Here is a 21,460-nt window from a genome sequence, read left to right as displayed (position 1 = left end):
CAGTGCACCTTCCATTAGAAGAGCTTCTTCTCTCCTCCCCATTGTGGTGCAGTGAGAGCATTCTGTACCTTCCCTAGGAATAGCTCTCCAGGTACTCCTTTCCTTGTACTCTCCCTGTGTTGTGTTCCTGAATTTTATCTCTCATTCAAATACCAGGTCTCTGCAGATGGAGAGGAGCATATGTTAGGCGGTTATTTAAATTGTGATCTCATTTGCTGACCGTTGGCTTAGCATTTGGTTTTTCTCCATCCCAGGAGAGGAGAACCTCCCTCTTCCACCACAGGGCAAGGTTCTCTGGGGGAGTCTTGCCAATGCTTCTCTGCTGATGTGGCTGATCCTGTAGTTTGTAGGTGGCGGTACAAGATGAGTAATGTTGTTTTCTGCTGCACTAGGTGTAATCTGAGAGTCCCATTTCTGAATCTAAACCGATGAGAATGGAGAGAGAAGAAACTAGGAGTGTTAAAGGAAAGTGTCAGGCCATGTAAGGTCAGAGGCCATGAAGTCCCACCAAGTCATGCTTGGAGCCAGTGGAGGGAGGGTGCCTCCTCTGTGGTGGAGCTGCCCTTGTTCCTGCGTCCCAATGAGGAAGCACAGCTGGACAGGACTCTGAGCCATGGGGCGCAGGAATGAAACCAGGCAGGACCCACCTCTAGTCAGATGCAGGTGCCCAAGGAACACCTGACTACCCAGGAAGTGCCCTGAGCTAACACAGCTGCAGGTGGAGGGTGTTGCATCCTGTGTGTGTGGACTGTTGCGTGGCATGGTGGTGCTGGGCCCTCAAGTATGTGGCCCAGCACCACCCCCCCTCTTGCTACACCATGACGTGCCTGTCCCCAAGTTCACAGTCCTCACAAAGGAAGCAGGTGGGAGGGAGACAAGGGTGGTCCAGGTGCATTTGGCTATCTGAGCTTCTCCACTGTGGCCATGGAATGTTTCTGACCATTCTTGAGCTGTCTGTCCTCTCCCCTTTTGTAAATGGAGTCACATGCCTACTTTGTAGGGCTGTACCTAGCACAGCTTTAGTAAGCACCCAGTTCCTAAGTGTTTATGAAGAGATAGGGATATGGCTGAGAACAGATGAGAGCATATGGGCCTGTGAGTACCTGCTGAGGTAGTGAGTGCCAGGAGGGAGGTGCTGGGCTGGGAGGGGGTGTCAGAGCAGAGCCCTGGAAAGTGCCCAGCCATGGAGCATTGGGGGGGAAGTGTTTCAGGCAATGAGAAAAGCCTGGAATGTTTGGGAATATCAGAGACTCCTTTGGGGGGAGTTGAGAGGAGGCCAACAAGGAAAGTGTTCCCTGGGGGCGGCGGGGGGGTGGCGGAAGCCCCAGTGGCCAGAAGGAAGGGACTGTTTTTCCTCATTCTTATAGCCCCAGATAGCAAATGCTGGTTCTGAAGAGAATGCCAGCCTGGGGCAGAAAGCAGTCTTGCTTGATGGATTCTCATAGCCCTTAAGCCTAACAGGTCAGCTTTCTGGCCAAGAGATTTTTTTTCCCCTTCCTCTTAAAACTCTCCAATTCTGTCAGCTATGAGATGTGTTTCTGAGGCCTGCGCAGATGGGTGACTTTGTTTGGGCCTCTTCTTTTAAGCCTGTCTTGGGTTTCTTTCCACAGGCTGGATTTCTGAGCATTGGCATGTGCCTTCTCTAGCTTTTTGAGGCCGGGTGCACACCAGTACTGATTTGGGAGAGAGAGGTTAAAACCCCTTCATGCCTCCCACTAAGAAGCTCTTGCTGACATGTGAGGCCACACAGGTGTTGGAATGTGTTCCTTGGACCAAGCCTCGGGTAGACAGTAGGAAAGCAGGCACCAGGGTCTTAGAGAAGGCAATAGGCTGGGTGTCCGGATCTCTGGGTTCAAATCCCCACTTTGCCACCTGCAGAGCCGTGCAGTCTTGGGCATACTGTGAGATGGTGCCGTGCCTTTGTTTACTAGTCTGGGAGACAGAGCTAATGGTCACTGTGTGAGCTGTTCTTGACAGACCTCAATGAGACAGTGAAAGGTTGAGCACAGGCTACTGAAGTTGGAAAATACTAAAAATAAACAAGAGGTACTTCCACTTTCTCTACACACAGGTCCTGGAGGAGGGCAGCTGCCAGACTGCCACAACATCATCCCTGGTGTCCGTGTGCTCAGGCCTGCGCCTCTTGTGCAGTATTGATGATGGCACCGGCTTTGCCTTTCCTGAGCAGCTCATCACCCTGTGGGCCCAGGAGGGGATTCGGAACAGCAGAGAAATCTTGCAGGTCTGGAACTGGTCACTCACAGCCGCCCTGGAGGGAGCATGCGGGCAGCATGGGGCCAGCAGGGGACCTCAGGGCCCTTTGCTCTCAGAGGAGGCTGGACAGAGAATCCCACAGACACACAGGGCCTGCACTCTCTGGGGGAACCCCATGTAGGGAAGGCCTGTTAGAATCATTTTCCTCTTTATTTTTTTTGCCATTAAAATATAAGAAATTTTAACTTTAAGAGATAATAAATAAGCAGAGAAAACAAATCTGAAACAAATCTACTTGAAGGTAGGTTTTGGTATCTTAGACATTTCCCTCAGTACATTGTTAGCCTTGTAGATGTTTTTTTGCTTACCTGGACAATGGCAGTCCATCCCAGATGAGGGGAGAAAATTTCCTACCTTGTGGTAGAGACGTCTTACTGGATGTCACTGTCCCAGTAGTCTGAGTGTTTCCATTTTGTGGAAGATGAGCTCCATAGTGAACCCAAATTCTGCCCAGAGCTGCTGCCTGGCTGGCCAAGCTCTTCTCCCCTCATGGCCCTTGCTTGCCCGGACCCCCTCCTCCACCGTGTTGGGTGTGGAGGTACACTGCCCTGCTGCCTCCTCCCGAGTTCCTGCATGCTCTTCGGGGGGTTGGCCCACAAGACTGTCTTCAGATGGGGTCAGGCCTCTTCTGGGGGCCAGTCCAACCTCCCCCAGGGACACAGGGCCAGACCCCTGGGGTTTGAAGGGAGCTTTCTCTGGGGCAGTCAAGCCAGTTGTGCACAGGGGCTGGACAAGGGTAAGAGAAGAATACTGGGGAAAAGTGTGTGTGTAAGCTGGACTGCTGATCTTCATTTCCAAATTTCACTTTGTGTTGTTAAAAAAAAAAAAATGTCAACTGGGGGAGCCTGGGTGGCTCAGTTGGTTAAGTGTCCAACTTTGGCTCAGGTCATGATCTCATAGTTCGTGAGTTTGAGCCCCACATCGGGCTCTGTGCTGACAGCTCAGAGCCTGGAGCCTGCTTCAGATTCTGTGTCTCCCTCTCTTTCTGACCCCCGCCTGCTCGCACTCTGTCTCTCTCAAAAATAAACATTAAAAAAAATTTTGTTTAAGTGTCAGCTGTACACAAAATCATAAAGTAATAAAGCCTGCCCCCTTTTGCTCCCATTCTGTAGGAGTAGCAACACCTCATGGCTCAGTGGGAGTTTTTGCAGAGCTTTTCCCCAGCACAGAAAAGAAATATATATTTGGATATTCCAGCTTTAAATTTTTTTTTTTGCAAAATTGGTATACTGTATATCTTGTTAATTTGTTACCTTTTTCCTATCATTGGACATGTAGATTTTTTTTCTGTTCTAAATCTTGTTTAGATTATATATCCTCCTGTTCCTATGCTGGTATTTCTTGGTAGGCTAGATTTCTGAAGTTACACATTTTAACTCTTGGTAGGCTTTTTTATATTGCCTCTGAAAATGTCCTTATTAGCACAAACGCCCAATGACAACGTTTAAGATAGTCCTCCTGACACTTTGGGCGAGGCCCTTTTGGGCCTAGCCATTGCTGAGTGTGGCCACCCAGCAGCCTGGGCAGAGCCTGGACAGTAAGGCCAGAACTGGGCACCTGGCCCTTGGGAGAGCTGGAGGCTGAGCCCTAGTTACTAGATTGGCTCCCTGGGAGGGCAAAGAGCAAAGAGATTCACGGTTTTGAGATTCTCCCTGAAACTGTATTCCTGATTCCCTGTCATTTGGAGGTGGGCTGGCTGCCTTTAGAGCATTCCCTGTCATTTGGAGGTGGGCTGGCTGCCTTTAGAGCTGCCTTTAGACCACTCAAATTTGCCTCTGACACTTCATAACTTACCCTTTTTATTGCTTTCCTGCTGTCAGAGAATATTTCCATTTCCTTAGCAATTTGTAATTTACTAGTTGCATTGAGGATTTGCTTCCATTTTGTTGAAGGGCAGAGGTGTTTACTGAACTCTCAGCACTTGGCACCAAACAAGGACCTGTGAAGTTTGTGACATTGTTTACTCTTCACTCAGTGTAGTTGTTTCTGTCTCACGTGACAGATGAGGTTGCTGCCTGAGCCCACATAGCCAGGGCGGGAGCAGCAGCGAGTGGGGCAGGCCTTCTGGGTATCCTGGTATGTCAGATCGGGCCCTTCCTGCCTGCGACGCTCTCAGAAACTGCTTACCTGTGATGCTGGTGGTGAAGACCACAGGCTGCTGGTCCTACCAAGACAACTAAGCACACCATGCCTGAAAAAGAAAGGCCTTTCTCTTGAGAAGGAAGCATCAGCTGGGTGAGCCCTTAGTGTGGATGTGCTGGCATCACATACCCAGCTTCTCAAAACCCCTGGCCATTTCAGGGAGCTTCTTATCCAAGCCCTTGAGAGTGCTCTAGGAGGAGGCCTGGGAATGGTTATTTGTCCTTCCTCAACAAATTACCACTAAATTACACCTTGAAACACAATGACTCTTCTTGTCTTGAGCAGTTTTTGTGGGTCCGGAATTTGGGAGCTATGTAGTGGGTGGCTCTAGCTCAGGGTCTCCCCTGAGGTTGATCAGATGTCAGCCAGTACTCAGTCTTGTGAATGACTGACTGGGGCTGGACCGCCGCTCCCAAGTTGGCAGATTGATACTTGCTGTAGCAGGAGGCCTCCATTCCTTGCACATGGCCCCTTCCTAGGGCTGCTTGAGCTTCCTCACAACTAGGCAGTGACTTCCTGGGAGTGCCATCTAAGAGAGAGTGAGGAGGAGGCTATGTGTCTTCCAAGCCCCAACCTTGGAAGTCATACACTGTCACTTCCTCAGTGTCCTGTGTGTGACACAGGTTGACCCTGTTGTGTGTGAGAGGGGAATACCTGGGTATGGGTGCCAGGAGGTGAGAGACACGGGGCTGTCTTGGAGGCTGCCTCACACCCTTGCCATGTGGTTTTTGATGACTCCTTTCATCTTGGTCAGGAAGCTGCTGCTGTGACCTATCATGTCTGTGCCCTCTGTCTGGTGACATGATGGCTGGGACGTCTTTACTTGTGGAATAACAGCTTGAGCTTCCCAAGTTATTCCATATGCTTTACCCTGATGTCACTTCTCTTCAGAAGCGCTCTGGGAAGTGGGGGAGCAGTGGAAAGCCTGGTCTCCATTTTATAGGTTAAAAAAGGGAGCATGCCTCATTTCCTTGTGTGACTGAGAATGCTGTGGCCCCTTCTCTCCAGTCCCTGACATGGTGCCTGCCTCTAGATGTGGGTGTAACTGTAATTTTTTGACATCATAGAAGGAGCAGGGGTCAAGAATACTCAACACTAAAAAAGCAAATGTAGCAAGTGTTAGTTGTTGTCAGTTGAGCAGAGGGGTATATGGGTATGGTTTATTATTATTATTATTGTTGTGGTACAATACATTTAATGTAAACAGTTTTATTCTCTTATTTTCAAAATCTTGAGGGGAAGAATGCTCCACTTCACTAGGCCATGGCTCATCTCTCTGTTAGATCGCTTTCCTGCCAACAAAACTACCCACCCATACATATACTTCATGGAGATTCTATTAGTTTTAAATGATAAAAACTCAATTCAAAATGTCTTAAGGAGGGAGGATATTACGGGCTCACGTGAGCAGGCACTTGAGAGAAAGTGCCCAGAGGTGTCGTCAGGGCTCTTTTACATCTATCCTCTGCTTGCTTCTTGGTGGTGTTGGACTCAGGTCAGTTCTCTTCACACAGCTCCCAAGGCTAGCAGGGTTCATACAGCAACTTATTTCACAGAAAATGGCCTCTCTGCCGGCCTCTTATCAGTCCCCATGATGTCCTCTGCTTCTGTGTCAGTTACCTTTTCAGGAAGAAGGTCTTTGTCCAGCCTGGTCATATACTCCCTGATGAGGGGTGAGGGGAGAACTTGGCTTTGACAGGGACTATGGGGGAGGGGAGACCAGAGTAACATGGGTGGGGGCAGGGCAGAGACTTTACAGACAGAAGAGTTGGCAGGTGCTGCCACCAGGACAGTGTGGATCTGGGCCTGGCCTATTCTCAGGAAAGCCAGGAAGTATTTGGAGAAGTCACACATCCTTTCCCGCCCAATGGGCTTTGCTATTTCCAGAGTCTTGGCTTCAGTGTGGACGAGAAGGTGAATCTTTTGGAGCTGACCTGGGCCCTTGAGAATGAGCTCATGATGGTCGGTGGTGCCACTCAACAGGCAGCCTTGGCCTGCTACCGCCAGGAGCTGAGCTTCCGCCAGTAAGAGCCCAGTGTGGTTGGGGAGGTTGGGGAGGTTGTGGAGGTATAGCTGTCTGCGTTGCCTGGAGGGAAATGGGCAGTCTGCCCTTGTCTACCCCAAGCCAGTCCCAGGGGACAAAGGACTTGACACCACCTTTCCCACTGGCTGTCCTTTAGTGGGCACTCTTGGTGGGACAGGGAAAGAGCTGAGTTGTGAGTGCAGAAGAGGGCTACCTGTGCCTCGAGTGGCATCCTCCTGTGTGGTCTCAGAGGGGCCTGAGGACCCAGTGGCCTGTGTGGTAGCTGCTGCTAGGGTTTTAACGGCCACAGAATTTCTGAGTCACCAGTCTGCCTTCACACTTGGTAAGAAGCTTAGAAACTGATGTTGAGGTCCTCCCTTAGTTCCTTTTAGCAATATTCCAAAGGGGGAATTTGAACCTGACACTCATCCTGCTGACACTGGAGCTCTCGGGTGCAGAGACAGAAATCTTACAGTTGGCAGGGATGTGTTCCAAGAACAGGCAGAGGGTCCTGGGCTGGGGCAGCTGGCAGGACAGTAGAACGAAGTGTTCCTCAACATGGTCACCCAGTGCACAATGACAGGGGGCCTGAGAATGCATTCCATTTTAGTTGGGTTCAGGTTTCAATTAGCTGAGTATTCAGGCCATCCATATGCTCAGCAAATTGGCATAAAGATTGTTTTTGTGTTTATTGATGTTCCAAAGCTGCAGGGAAGAAATCATGATTTCCATCCTCAGGATTTTGCATTCAGTTAGATGCTGACAGATGAGCTTTCTGACCTCAGGCACTCTCAGAATAGGACCAGAGACTATGCCTTGGGAGGCTGGAGGGAGAAAAGCTCTGTGTTCCTTCAGGGGGATAAACAGTCACCAGAATAGCAAGTGCCAAGGGTTAGTGCATAACCTCATGTGGGGACTGGGGTAAATGGAAAGAGTGAGAGCTACACACACAAATCACATTCTGCTCTAAGTGACTCATCCAGATACCTGGCTGCAGGTGACAGGGTGTGACCAGGCAGGGTGATGGGTGCCAGCCTACTCTTCATCATGTGTCCAGTCCTGGATTAGGTGTTGGGGATCCCTGGGAGAGGGGACAAGAGGGAGACATGGATAAATTATTACCTGTTCTGGGCTATCTGGAGGTGTCGCACAACATAAGGCTCTACGTTCAGACTTCCTTGGTTCAGAAACCTTCCAGAAACCTTCCTTGACAAGTCATTTAGCCTCTCTCTCAGTATGTGCATCTGCAAAACAGGCATAGTAATTCTGGAAACCACTTTTAGGAGATGGTTAGTAGTAGCAGTGAGGTCAGAGCACAGCACTGCCCATGTGCAGCACCCAGTTAAGGCAGCCCTTTCTATCATTCATGGAGACACAGGGCTTGTTGGGCCCAGAGCAGGTATCCCCCCTCTGACACTGTCTCCTTCGTGTGGCAGGGGACAAGTGGAGCAGATGGCAAGGGAGCGAGACAAGGCGAGGCAGGACCTGGAGAAAGCTGAGAAGAGGAACCTGGAGTTTGTGCAAGAGATGGATGACTGTCACTCTGCCCTAGAGCATCTCACGGAGAAGAAGATCCAGTAGGTCTCGCAGTCATACCCAAGTGCAGAGACATGGCTTCTCAGCAGCTGGGCCATGATTCCACGGCTCTGGCCAAGGGTGGGTGGTGGATGTGGGTCTGCCACTAGCTGAGGCCATGGTCATGAACATGGTGGAGCTGAGGCCCTCCTCACCTGAGCCAGGAGAAATCTAGAAGGTGCACCTCTGGGGATGTCCTTCCTTGAAATAAGAGGTGTGCATTTAAAATAGTAGCCTTGCTCTTTATGATGTGAGGTCATGGTGCAGGGGCATCCAGCTATGTGTGCCTATGGGCTGCAGGGAAAATTCCTATCCTCCGCTTTACTTATGGGGTCTGTCCCACCCAAACTGTGTCTTCTGTGTGTACCTGTGGCTAGTGACATGGATGAATGTTTTGAGAGAGGGCTGGTGAATGGTTTTAGAACCTGTTGAAAGGAGGTTAATGTGGTAGAAGCCCAGAGCCCAAAACGTGACTTCAAGTATTGTAAGTTATGATGAGTTAAACAGATCCCTGGTGAGCGGTTTGCTCCATCAGTCACGCTGGTGGCTGGACAGATCAGAGGAAAGGATTTCTGATCTTTTTTTTATGGACACAAAGCCCACTCTCTGGTTTATTAGCCAAAATGTGAAGAAATCCAGCCCCTGAGGATCTCCCAGGCTGGAGCAGGCAAAGAGGAGATTTTCACCCCACTCTGGTATACAGTCTATGCTAGGCATCCCTAGCAGAGCTTAGCTGGTTATTCACTTTCTCAAAGCTTTTGTCACTTGAAGGTGTCTCCTCAAGTATAGCAAAGGGTGTGTGCTGCGGAAAAACCAGTGTGGTACACTCAGCTTTTGGCAGTGCTACTGGTGGGGGCACAGGAGGGCTGCCAGCCTCCCCTCCTCATTCTCCCTCAACAGCCCTTGCTGTGATCCTGGGTGGACAGAGTCCTTGAGGTTCCTCATCTGTGAAATGGGAATGGTGAAAGACCATCCTCTGCACAGGAGGGCACAGGTCAGTGTTTTCGAGCTCTTAACAGGTCCTGGTGCATGCAGCCACTGGGCGCATCTCATGCCTATGGGTTAGTGGAGAGTGGGCCTCTGCGAAATGTATGAGAAAGAGAAGTAATAACTCACGTGGCATGTATGGTTTCAGCAAGCAGATGTCTGAGAGCTTATGACAAGCCATCTCATTCCTGTGCCTCTGGGATGTTGTCTCTCCCTGTCTTGTGTGGTTGTAGCATTTGAAGGTAACACTTTTCTTACACCAGCCCTATTGGCAGTGTGTGTGGGTCTTGTAGCGTGATGTACATGAAGCCCCTTTTACATGGCCCTGGCTGGGCAGCATAATAGCCTTCACAGGGACATTTACCTGCCCCCATCTGCCTTACTGCAGGCTTCTGAGCACCATCCCTAGAAAGGCTTGCTCCTGTCATGCCTGGGGACTATCACAGTCAGTTACAAAGCCCTTACCCCAGGGCCTTGTGGCTCACACTGGGAGGGATTGGAGGTATCCTGGGGTGCAGCCAGCTTTCCTGGGCTCTGCAGGTCTTGTAGGTGGCCACAGCAGATGGGGGCTTTCATGACCACACGGGGCCAGTCCAACTAAACAGTGGGGTTGAAGCCCAAGAGCCCATTCCAGTTTATCTTCGCCAGAGACACAGTGTCCCTCCACTGTGCAGCCAGAGATCTCGGGGTTGAGGAGCCGATCGGCCCTCCAGGAAGGAGCTTCTGGCCTGTGAAACTACTGTTACTGTTGTGGTGCTCCTGTTGTATGCCAAGTGTCACCTGAGTTACCAGCCATAGTTACCCCAAACAGGCCATTTTAGCCCCATTTTTCAGCTAAAGAAACTGAGGCTTGCAGCAGTGCAGTAGCTTGCCTGTAATCATGCAACAAGTGTGGTCCAAAATTTGAAGCCAGGTCTCCTCTCTCTTTGTCCTGTACTGTCCCCAAGATAAGAGAGTGTGAGGCCCTGGCCTGCCATGTATTAGAAGTGTGAGAACAGACCATTATGCAGGAGGAGCACTGCAGGGTAGAGAGCTCATCACCTTCCCAGGCTGGGGTCACCTGGAGTCACATATTGCTAACCTAGGTTAGCACATGAGCCTCATCAGCTCACCTTCCCACAGGACCCTTGTACTCAGGGATCCAAGGGAGAGTTGTGGCTGTTACTCCTAGTCTGTGAGGGAGCAGGCTCTGCATGGAGCAGAGCCACACATCTGAGTCTATGGGACTCTAGAATCGCCCTTTCCTTCCTGGGGGTGGCTGGGGAAGGCTGAATGCAGCAGGCTGAGATCCTCGTCTGCTCACCATTGGATGTCCACACCTACTTCTGCCTGGTGTGGAGAAGGAGTATGCGGGGTGCCTGGGTGGCGCAGTCGGTTAAGCATCCGACTTCAGCCAGGTCGCGATCTCGCGGTCCGTGAGTTCGAGCCCCGCGTCAGGCTCTGGGCTGATGGCTCGGAGCCTGGAGCCTGTTTCCGATTCTCTGTCTCCCTCTCTCTCTGCCCCTCCCCCATTCATGCTCTGTCTCGCTCTGTCCGAAAAATAAATAAACGTTGAAAAAAAAATTAAAAAAAAAAAAAGAAAGAGAAGGAGTATGCAAGAGATGGTGTCAAGGGGCATGAGTGTGAGACAGTACACGTCCGTGTGTACAAGTGTGCACACATGCATACTCACTTCCAACACTCCTGCACAAAAGACTCTCCCAAGATAACGGGAATGTTCAGGAAACCCAAACATTAAGGATCCTTTCACCAAATTTTCAAAAATACTTCCAATCAAACCTGAGAAAAATAAATAAACATGGTTTTATAAGGAGGTGTCAGTGAGGCCGAGGAGCCCAGGGTGGGGAGACTGGCAATGGACACCTTGACTTCTGTGTGGATATGCTGACTGTGGCCTTGCTGAGCCTCCCTTATCTCAGTGTGGAGCATGGGTGGTGTTTATCACAAAGGAGCGTTTAGTTAGGAAATAACTGCAGTTTGTCTCTTGTCAGCAATTGACTGTCTCTGTTCAGCTGATTCCCTTGTGGCATCCAGCCGCAAGCTGCCCCGCTCACCCCTTCTTGCTGAGCGTGTTCCTGCAGGTGGAATTAGAATGTTCAGAGTGTGGGTGCCCGGGTGGCTCAGTTGGTTGGGTGACCGACTTTGGCTCAGGTCACGATCTCACAGTTTGTGAGTTTAAGCCCCGCATCGGGCTCTGTGTTGACAGCTCAGAGCCTGGAACCTGCTTTGTATTTTGTGTCTCTCCCTCTCTCTGCCCCCTCCCCTGCTCACACTCTGTGTCTCTCTGTCTCTCAATAATAAATAAACGTTAAAAAAAAAAAAAAAGAATGTTCAGAGTGTTGGTTCTTGTAGCTACAGATGTAGGATTTTGCTCACCTGTCATAGCCTCCTTAGTTCCCTGACTTCACAAAATAAGATATGAGGTCAGCATGGTTTCCACAGAGTGAGACTATTACTGCAAATTAGGAGCTGAAGGAACCTTGGAAGAAGCCAACAGAGCTTTTTTCCTTTCTCAGTACCTCCCCTTTCCTCCTCATGGCTCTTCTAACAGTGTGTTGTTAGACTCACTACTGACTTGGAGACTTGGGATCCCACCTGAGCAGGAGTGGGACTGATCTGGCACCACTGAGATCTTGAGTTGAAGCCTCACTGGGACCCTGGGTGAGAGGGGCCCACAGGGACCTCTCTAGACTCTGGAGCAGTCTGACTCCCACACAACCTTCCTCTGCTGACAGCCTATACTGCAACCTCCCAGCCCTTGGTTAATATTATTCACAGGAGAAAACTCCTTTTTCAAGAATTGTGTCCAAGAGCTAAATGTAAATTGATTTGAGATGATCAGTTTGAGTAACGGAAAACTGATTTGCTTCAGTCACAGTGTGCTAGGCTTGATTCTCTCCCAACCATATGGGAATAATTTTATGATGTCCTTCCTGGGGTCAGAGAATCACAAACTCAAAAACCTTATCTCGGTCTGAGAATCTGGTGAAGGGACATGTGAAGGCCCCATGAGTTTGCATTTTGCCCCATGAGCACTGGAGCATTATCAGGAATTTCTAGAAGAGGCTTTTATGGCTGTATTTGGTTTTTCTTAACTGCAAAAGTAATAAATGATGCACATTCATTATAGAAAATGCAAGTAAGTAAAAATAAAAGCAGAAGTTTCACCCAGAGATTATCACTCCTGACATTTTTTTTTAATTTTTTTTTTAACGTTTATTTATTTTTGAGACAGAGAGAGACAGAGCATGAACGGGGGAGGGGCAGAGAGAGAGGGAGACACAGAATCGGAAGCAGGCTCCAGGCTCTGAGCCATCAGCCCAGAGCCCGACGCAGGGCTCGAACTCACGGACTGTGAGATCGTGACCTGAGCTGAAGTCGGACGCTTAACCGACTGAGCCACCCAGGCGCCCCATTCCTGACATTTTTTATGTCATTCACTTTTTTTTCCCATGTACCTAATTATTTACAAATGGTATTATATCACATATGCTTTTGTGATGGCCACAGAGCATCCTGTTATGTGGGTCTACCATATCTTATTTATCCATTTTCCTTTTGCTGGATATTTCACAAGTTTTTAAAGAGTGGAGTGGTATGGTCAAATAAGTATTTTTTAAAAACTACCCCAAAAGTTTGTGGAGTGTTACATTAGCTAGATTCATCTTACTGTTTTCCCCTAAGTAACAGCTGCCCTTCCTCCATTTCCTTTCCCTCCATTTCTTTCCTTAAAGTTTTGGGATGAGAACGAAAGTCCAGACTGTCTAGAGGGGCTGGAGGACAAGCCCCCAGTGTTCTCTTCTTATTATTTTTAAAAAAAATTTTTTTTAACAGTTATTCATTTTTGAGGGACAGAGAGAGAGACAGAGCATGAGCAGGGAAGGGGCAGAGAGAGGGAGACACAGAACCTGAAACAGGCTCCAGGCTCTGCGCTGTCAGCACAGAGCCCGACGTGGGGCTCGAACCCACAAACTGCAAGATCCTGACCTGAGCCGAAGTTGGACACTCAACCGACTGAGCCACCCAGGCGTCCCTCAGTGTTCTCTTCTTAATTATTAATGTTGCCAAGCCCTCTGCTGAAGTACAAGTTTTGCTCATCTTCAGTCTAGAGAGACTTGGTTTGAGAGATCCTGCTAAGTGGTTGTTTTAGTGATAAAACTAAGATTTGGCACTTTTTTCTGCTGATAGAACTGGTTCTTTAAAAAGAGTAAGGCAGAAACTGAGGTGAAAAAAAATGCCTCCTACCTTGTCCTCTGATTGCTTTGGGATTCACTGTCCCCAGGTTTTTTGTTGCCTGAGTCCTGCACTAGAGGCTTACTTTTGTGCGCATTTGGTTATCCAAGGCATTTGATGGCTGCTGTGGTGTGGAAGGCGGCTGAAAGGCAGAGGGCATCAGAGAGGTGTACTCCCAGAAAGCATTCGCTAGCTCACTCCAGAGGGTCCAGGGACCTGCTTGCTTCCCTTGTCACCTTCCCCAGCCCTGAGTGGGGCATCCACCACCAGACCCAGGGTAGGGCAGGATTTAAAGCAGGGCCCCTACCCTTACAAGATCTGCAGCTTAGCTGAGGTTCAGTGACCCCTTCTGTCAAGCAGGAACAATGGAGTATCAGACAGTGTGGCCAAGTGCTGTGGGCTGGAAGGTTCCAAGGAAGAAAGGCCATGTTGCTTGGGAGATGTCCCTGGAGAGACGGGGGTCAGTATGGGCCTAGGCGGTGCCCCTTGGGACCCAACATGACATATTCCTTGTGTACCATGCAGACACCTGGAGCAGGGATACCGGGAAAGGCTGAGCCTCCTGCGGTCTGAGGTGGAGAGGGAACGTGAGCTGCTCTGGGAGCAGACCTGCAGGCAGACAGCTGTGCTGGAGAAGGACCTGGAGCGTCTGCGGGGCGAGGAGGCCAACCTACGTGGGAAGCTGACTCTGGCGCTGAAGGTAGGTGGGGAGCTTTGTCTCCCTAGGACATCCTGCATGGAAAGACATGAGGTTGCCTGAGGGTCCATCCTCCCACATCCCACATTTTCCTGGTCAGGGACTGAATACCTGCTAGTGACCTTATTACATTTCTGTGGGAGGGAAATGCCTGCGATTTCCAACTAAGGAACATTTGCTGCAGCCACAAAGATAGGACATTTCTCAGCCAAAGCAAGAAGGGTCCTGGCTTTTCCACAAGACGCATTACTCCTTCCTTCTCTCTGGTTGTGGGGGCACCAGGACAGGTTGAGACCTGTGGGGCTCTTACTCTCTGCTCTGGTTCAGGAGGATGATGGTCATGGAGGGTCAGTGGCGGCGGCCAACTTTGCTGCACACCCTGGAAACCAGAGCATCTGTGGGGTCAGCCAAAGACCAAAACCTAAAGCCCACTCTTTGGGAGTCCTGGGTGTGTGGTCTGAAGCAGAGGGAGTTTTCTGGGCTTTGGTGAGTGTCCTGTGATCCACAGCCACCCAGCATTTGATTCCATCCAGTGAGGTGTTCCCTGGTCCATCCTCTGCTCCTGCCTTCCTCTTCTTTTCCTAACTCAGAGCCTGCAGGTTCTTTCCACATCTGCCTGGTCTCTGTCTGCCTGGGGGAGAAGCTGGGCCCTTGCCCACACCGTGTCCTTACTGCTCTTCTCCATGATTTTCCATGTCTGTGGGCTCTGTCTTCCTCCCCTGCTGGACATCTGAACTATAAGTGTGTAGTTTCAAATCCCTCATTCAGAAAACAGCTCAGAAAGGATTGCCCCCAGCCTCTTGTGTTACTCATAGCCTTCTTGAGCACTGGGGATGGGAGAAGTAAGAGCAGTGAAGAAAGCGACGAGCACTGGTGAGGGGTTCTGTGGGGTTGGTTCCCCAGCACAGCCTCCTCTCCTGCAAGCAGTGAGCAGCAGACACCTGCATTTGCAGGTTTCTTCCCTGATTGGGAGTGCTGCTGGGAATAAGTTTTTGATCCAGAGGGGAGATAAGCTGCTGACAGCTCTGTCCTCCACTCCCAAAGCCCGGTAAACTGCTGGTTTTTGTCTTGTAGGAAAACAGTCGATTACAGAAGGAGATTATTGAAGTGGTGGAAAAGCTTTCGGAATCAGAGAAGCTGGTCTTGAAATTGCAGAATGACCTGGAATTTGTGTTGAAGGACAAGGCAAGTCCTTTTGCTGATTCTGAGTCTCTGGTTACTGGGTAAAAAGTGTCAGGGACTTGAATCCATAGGTGACTGAATTCTGTTTTTTCTTACTTAAATTCCAGAATGGAGAGAAAAATCAGATTGACCTTCCTTCTGTTTTCTTCCTCTTCATTGCAGTGCAGGGGTACTAATCTTTTAGTGACAGAGCCAGGGCTCGCCAGCACCATGTGTACAGACCCCAGTGATAGGTTCTCAGTGGTGGGGGGCACAGAAGAGAGCTCCATGCCTACCATGAGGCCCTCCATCTGGCCCTGCCCATCACTTTGGGAGAAGGAGGGGAGTGGCGGTGCTGCATGGAGAGGTCCAGTCAGGGGGCATCCCAGGCAGCTGAGGTAGGAATGCACCCCAGACTCCAGTTAAGAGTATGACCACCTTCCGTAAATTCAGAGCATCCTTCTGCCTTGAGATATTTTAAATGAAGGGAGGGAGGAGGAGGAGGGATGGAAGGCTGTACCTGGAGATGCTGAGCCTAGTGGGAGGAACATGATGGGGTGACAGCACACAATCTACCTGGTCTGAGGTCCTATCATTTTTCTGTGTGGGTCTGACTTTCAGCTGGAGCCACAGAGTACAGAGCTCCTGGCCCAGGAGGAGCGGTTTATAGAGGTCCTAAAGGAGTACGAGCTCAAGTGCCGGGTATGTGCCCCACCTGGCCCCCTTTGCTATCCCAAGCCATCACATTTACTTTGTCTTGCACTGTGACATTGCTTTTGTCTTTGGTGCATGGGGTCTTCATGCACCCCTGCCCTGAACCATCCAGCCCACTTTACAGCAAGGGCAATGGTGCTGGGGAAGGTTCTGAGAGCTTGGCCCTCCAGAGATCTGGTGCCAGAAGGCTGCGCAGCCTTCTCCTGGCCGTGCTTGCTAAGAGTGGGGTGTTAGAGCCCATGAGATGGGTGGATGGTGCAAGTTATCAGGGTCTGACTGGTTCACACCTGGGTGGTAGTGTGTAGGCCTCATACTTCACCCTCCTGCCTGGGAGTGGCCTGTCATTCATAGTGGCCCACATTCCTGACCTCCACATGAAGGATAGTCCAGTATGGGTCAGCAGGAGCATCCGTGTATGAGCAGAGCAAGTGGAGCCTGTGATCTCAGCCTGTGTTCTACTAATGGATCCTCCCAAGTTTCATGTTCTTCAAGGAGAGGTGACCCAACTTGCCTGTGTGGTGCCCATGCTGAGCCCCCCACAGGCTGGCCAAGGCTGATAGACTGGCACCAGTTCTGAAGCCCCCCTCAGTGTTTCCAGGCACCATGCAGGTAGCCAAACCTACCAAGGGCCATCCATTAGTTAGAGACACCGCAGAGCAAGGCATAGGTGGTGAACAATAGGTCAGTGGTGTTGAAACGTATCACACCCCTGTTACACTCTTAAAATGATCCAGGACCCCAACAGATAAAACATTATTGTTTGTTATTAAGGGTCTATGATCAATTCACTTCTTAATGATCTCCCTCCAAATTAAAGTCAGAATTGACTTTGTTCCTGCTGTACATTGCTTTGGCAACACCAGAGGATAAAGGTGAGCCCATGCTGTTCTGGAGTGTGACGTGACCCACTGTTTCCTGCCCTGTGCTCTTTTCCTCTGCTCCAAACCCCGATGCCAGGGTACCCTCCTGAAATCCTGTGTTTGTCAGCTGTGTCACCCTCCTCCTGAACCTCCTGGTGTCATGTGTTAGGGTCTGTTGTGCAGGTGGGATTGCAGTCACATGTTGTGTTTCCTCCCTCCCTTTAAGCTTGTTGCCTGGACTTAGAGCCTGTAACTAATCATCAGTTAATACGTTACTTTAGTCCACTGAATCTTTCAAACACCCATAAATCCATCTTTCTTTCATGGGACTCTGTTACTAATTTCACTTTTGGTTCTTAAAATTTGACTTCTTGAAACATCAGAAATATTGAACATATTAGTGTTAATCTATTCAGATATTTGCTTTTTCCATTTTTAAAAATATTTTTGATTGTTTCACAGTAACATTTAGAGCATTAAGAAAACTTTTCATTGGAAAATAATTTCTAATACATGAAGTTACAAAAGTGAAAACAGTGGCAGGGACACCTGGATACCTTTTGCCTATATTCACCTGTTGTTTACATTTTACTCCATGTGCTCGTTGCATGTTTGCTCACTTGTGTGCTGTGTATGGATGTGAATATGTATACACAGTTATTTTCTGAACATCTCAGGGTGAGTGCATCACGGGGCCACTCCACCCCTCTACACTCAGTACACATTTCGGAAGAACAGGCTTAGTCCTGCTTCCTTGCAGTGGTGTGCATGTGCACAGAGTTGATTGTTCAGTGTTCAGGAGTTTTGCCAGCTTCTTGCTAAACCTTGGATAGCTTGAAATCAGCTCTTGTGAGAGTTATTTACACCACAGAAATGTGCAAAAGCCAGAAATCTGGGCTTTTCTTCCGGAAGACCCAGCCTCCCATTCCACCTAACTGTGACACACTTATTAACTTCATGATTCCCACAGATACAATACCTTAACCTGCTGGTTGTATTTCAGTTTTGTTAGTTAACCTACAGGATCCATTGTAGGGTCAGATGTTGCCTTTAGTTGTCTGTGTAAGGTTCCTTCAGTCTGAAACATTATGTCTTAGGCTGTTCGGGCTGCTACAACAAAAACGTCATAGATGGGGAAATTATAAACCAGATTTAGTTCCCACAGTTCTGGAGGTGGTGTTACTGAACTCAAGTGGGCCTGCTCCTTTGGTGAGATGCAGACAGAGACTACGCCAGTGGAGCTGCCTCACAAGCTTGCTTTATTTGTAGGAATAGGGAGATAATGGGGAGTAATTAAAACAGCCAAACAAGGGAAAGCAGCAGGCTCCTTTTACTGGGGCTCGGGATCAATATTCACAGAGGGATTTTCACATTATAATGAGGCTGAGGTAACTGTCCATCACTTTTTTTTTTAATATAATTTATTGACAAATTGGTTGCCATACAACACCCAGTGCTCATCCCAACAAGTGCCCTCCTCCATGCCCATCACACACCTCTCTCCCACCCCCTCAGTTTGTTCTCAGTATACAAGAGTCTCTTATGGTTTGCCTCCCACCCTCTCTGTAACTTTTATTTTCCCTTTCCCCTCCCCCATGGTCTTCTGTTAAGTTTCTCAAGATGCACTTATGAGTGAAAACATGGTATCTATCTTTCTCTGACTGACTTATTTCACTTTGCATGATATCTTCTAGTTCCATCCATGTTGCTGCAAATGGCCAGATTTCATTCTTTCTCATTGCCAAGTAGTATTCCATTGTATATATAAACTACATCTTCTTTATCCATTCGTCAGTTGATGGACATTTAGGCTCTTTCCATAATTTGGCTATTGTTGAAAGTGCTGCTGTCTGCACTCTGGCCTCCTCAAGTTTTGTTTTTGGTTTTTGGTTTTTTGTTTTTGTTTTTTTTTTTCTGATTGATTGATTGACTGATTGTGAGGATGAGCCCGGGAAGGGCAGAGACGGAGAGACAGAATCCCAACCAGGCTGTACGCTGTTAGTGCTGAGCCCGACATGGGGCTTGATCTCATAAACCGTGAGTTCATGACCTGAGCTGAAATCAAGTGGGATACATAACTGACTGGGCCACCCAGGCACCCCAGTGTTTCTTTTTCTAGCAGTTTGTTAGTTTGTTTTTAAAATTTTTTTAAAGTTCATTTTGAGAGAGATGGAGACCTCAGGCGCCAGTGGGAGGGAGAGGGGCAGAGAGAGAAGGAGGCAGAGAATTCCAAGCAGGCTCTGTGCTGTCAGCCAGCACAGAGCCCGATGCGGGCTTGAACCCACAAAACTGTGAGATCATGACCTGAGCCGAAAACAAGAGTCAGACACTCAGTCAGTTAAGCATCTGACTTTGGCTCAGGTCATGATTGCACGGTTTGTGAGTTTGAGCCCCTCATGTGGGGCTCTGTGCTGACAGCTTGGAGCCTGAAGCCTGCTTCAGATTCTGTGTCTCCCTCTCTCTCTGTCTCTCTCTCTCAAAAATAAGCATTAAAAAAATAAAAAATAAAATAAAGTAAAATAAAATAAAATAAAATAAAATAAAAGGTGAGATTGACAGCTAGGCAGAATAGGAATTTAGTTCCTAAAAGGTAAGACAGGCAGAAGCTTCTACTAGAAATTCCCTTAGCTCGGAGTCAGGCTTGTGGTTTGGTATTGGGTGAGAGCTCTCTTCCTGGTACAGATGGAAAGGCTGCCTCCAAGGGATTTCTCTGGGATCTCGAACAACAGGGCACTAATCCCTCATGACCCAAGGGTTCTAGTAGACCTCATGATCCTATCACCTCCCAAAGTCCCGGCCTCCAAAACCATCACCTTGGGTGTTAAATCCTAACAGTCTCCAGCACATTCCCACAGCCTTTTCTTTGTCTCTGACATGGATATTTTTTTTTTGATGTTTATTTATTTTTGATACAGAGAGAGACAGAGCATGAACAGGGGAGGTGCAGAGAGAGAGGGAGACAAAGAATCTGAAACAGGCTCCAGGCTCTGAGCTGTCAGCACAGAGCCCGACGCAGGGCTCGAACTCATGGACCGTGAGATCATGACCTGAGCCGAAGTCAGACGCTTAACTGACCAAGCCACCCAGGCACCCCAGACATGGATATTTTTAAAGAGAGATTTTTAAGCATTCTTATTTCGTGTTGTTCTGATATTTCTTTTGTATTAAATTAAGATTATGTGTTCTCAGCCAGTCAGCATAGGTGATGTTAAGGTGTTGCCTAATTTCCCCATTGTATAGTTACTGGTTTTTTTTCTCCCATGCAACTAATAAGCAATCAGTAGGGAGACACTTAAAAATGACATAAACTTCCTGTTCTTCATCAAAATTTTCCCTGGATTTAATATCCAATTGGATAGTATCCAGTCTTTACCATGATGGCTGCAAAATAATGATTTCCCAAGCCCAGCACCCATTCTGCATCTATCAGTTGGCCCTTGGTGTTCTCCTATAAGCCATAGGCGTCCTGTTCCTCTGCTCTTTGCTACTGGAGGGTCACTGCCTCTGGCTAATGGTGTTTTATTTTTATTTATTTTTAATTTTTTATGTTTTATTTTATATTAGAGAGACAGAGAGCACGAGCAGGAGAGGGGCAGGGAGATGGAGACAGAATTCAAAGCAGGCTCCAAGCTGTCAGCACAGAGCCTGATGCGGGGCTCGAACTCATGAGCAGTGAGATCATAACCTGAGCCGAAGTTGGGACACTTAACCAACTAAGCCACCCAGGAGCCCCCCTGGCTAATGGTGTTTTTAGAGTCAGTCTCCAGAGGTAGAGGCAACTTTCAACCTTCCCCGCGGTGTGTCACCCAACCTTTCCAAAGTCACTGCTCTGCGTTTCCCTGTACTTTGTAACCAGGATATTTGTTAGCAGTGAGACTGTGCTTTCCCTTGTTGCCAAATCCTCTCCCTATTTAACTGTCATTTTAGCTTTTTGTTATGTCTTTCTCAATCTTAATTTTGTTGGCGAGGCTGCCTTTGATTAAAGGGGAGTGTGAATGTTAATCAGTGTTCTCTGTGATTTCATGTTTCTGCTGTTGCTTTGGGTGGACACTATAATGGAGGAGTGTGTCCTTGGTCAGACACCCCAAATGCAGATTTTCCCTTCCCTCATTTCCACACTGTTACAGATGGAATGCTTGTGTTTCGTCAAATTCTTATGTTGTAGCTTGTGCTCCCAGTGTGACAATGTTAGGAGGTAGGGCCTTTGGGGACGATTAGGTCATAAGGGTGGAGCCCAGTGAAAGGTATTAGTGATTTGTATAAGGGACCCCAGAGAACTCCCCCATCTGTTCCACCATGGGACAGGAAAAGACCACCAACTACCAACAAGGAAGCCCTCACCAGACACTATATCTGTCAGCACCTTGATCATGGACTTCTAGTCTCAGAACTATGAGAACTAAATTTCTGTTACTTATGAACCCTGTCTGTGGAAATTTGTTATAGAAGCCCGAATGGATTGAGACACACAACAACCCCTAACAGATGCCCCCACCATTGCCCATCTTAGGTAGTTCTTTATCTGCCCCCCTCCTTCCCCCACTTATATATATGCATACTCAGGCCCAGCTTGTAGTCCCAGCCAACCTGCTGGCACCATCTTCCTCTCTGGCACTTTCCAGTGCTGCTATTGAAATCCCACCCTCCCCTTGGACCCTTCATGCTGCCATATCAGGGCAATGACCTTGTTGCCTTTCCTGGCTGGTGCAATAACGCCCTATAACTGTCTTTGGCACCCATAGGCACACCCAGTAAATGTGAGTCCATGTGAAAATAAACAGGCACCTGGTTCCT

The 21,460-nt window shown here is 48.7% G+C and overlaps 1 protein-coding gene across 5 annotated transcripts in view; it reads left to right on the top strand.

Annotated features, from left to right (window-relative positions):
• NINL (ninein like) overlaps positions 1-21,460 on the top strand; it is a 174,311-nt gene that overhangs the window by 97,290 nt on the left and 55,561 nt on the right. For all 5 annotated transcript variants that reach the window (XR_007150796.1, XM_047852133.1, XM_047852132.1 and 2 more), the window contains 6 exons: positions 2,072-2,242; positions 6,304-6,440; positions 7,876-8,016; positions 13,760-13,934; positions 15,006-15,116; positions 15,714-15,794. Coding sequence is in view for 4 of the 5 variants with exons in the window: in XM_047852133.1 (XP_047708089.1) it covers positions 2,072-2,242; positions 6,304-6,440; positions 7,876-8,016; positions 13,760-13,934; positions 15,006-15,116; positions 15,714-15,794 (816 nt within the window). In the remaining variant the exon portion in view is untranslated. The remainder of the gene's footprint in view (positions 1-2,071; positions 2,243-6,303; positions 6,441-7,875; positions 8,017-13,759; positions 13,935-15,005; positions 15,117-15,713; positions 15,795-21,460) is intronic.

This window comes from Prionailurus viverrinus, chromosome A3, assembly GCF_022837055.1.
Source record: "Prionailurus viverrinus isolate Anna chromosome A3, UM_Priviv_1.0, whole genome shotgun sequence".
In the NCBI taxonomy this organism is placed as follows: domain Eukaryota; kingdom Metazoa; phylum Chordata; class Mammalia; order Carnivora; family Felidae; genus Prionailurus; species Prionailurus viverrinus.
The sequence above is the reverse complement of the archived record's forward strand: the minus strand, read 5'-3'. Positions and strand labels throughout refer to the sequence as shown.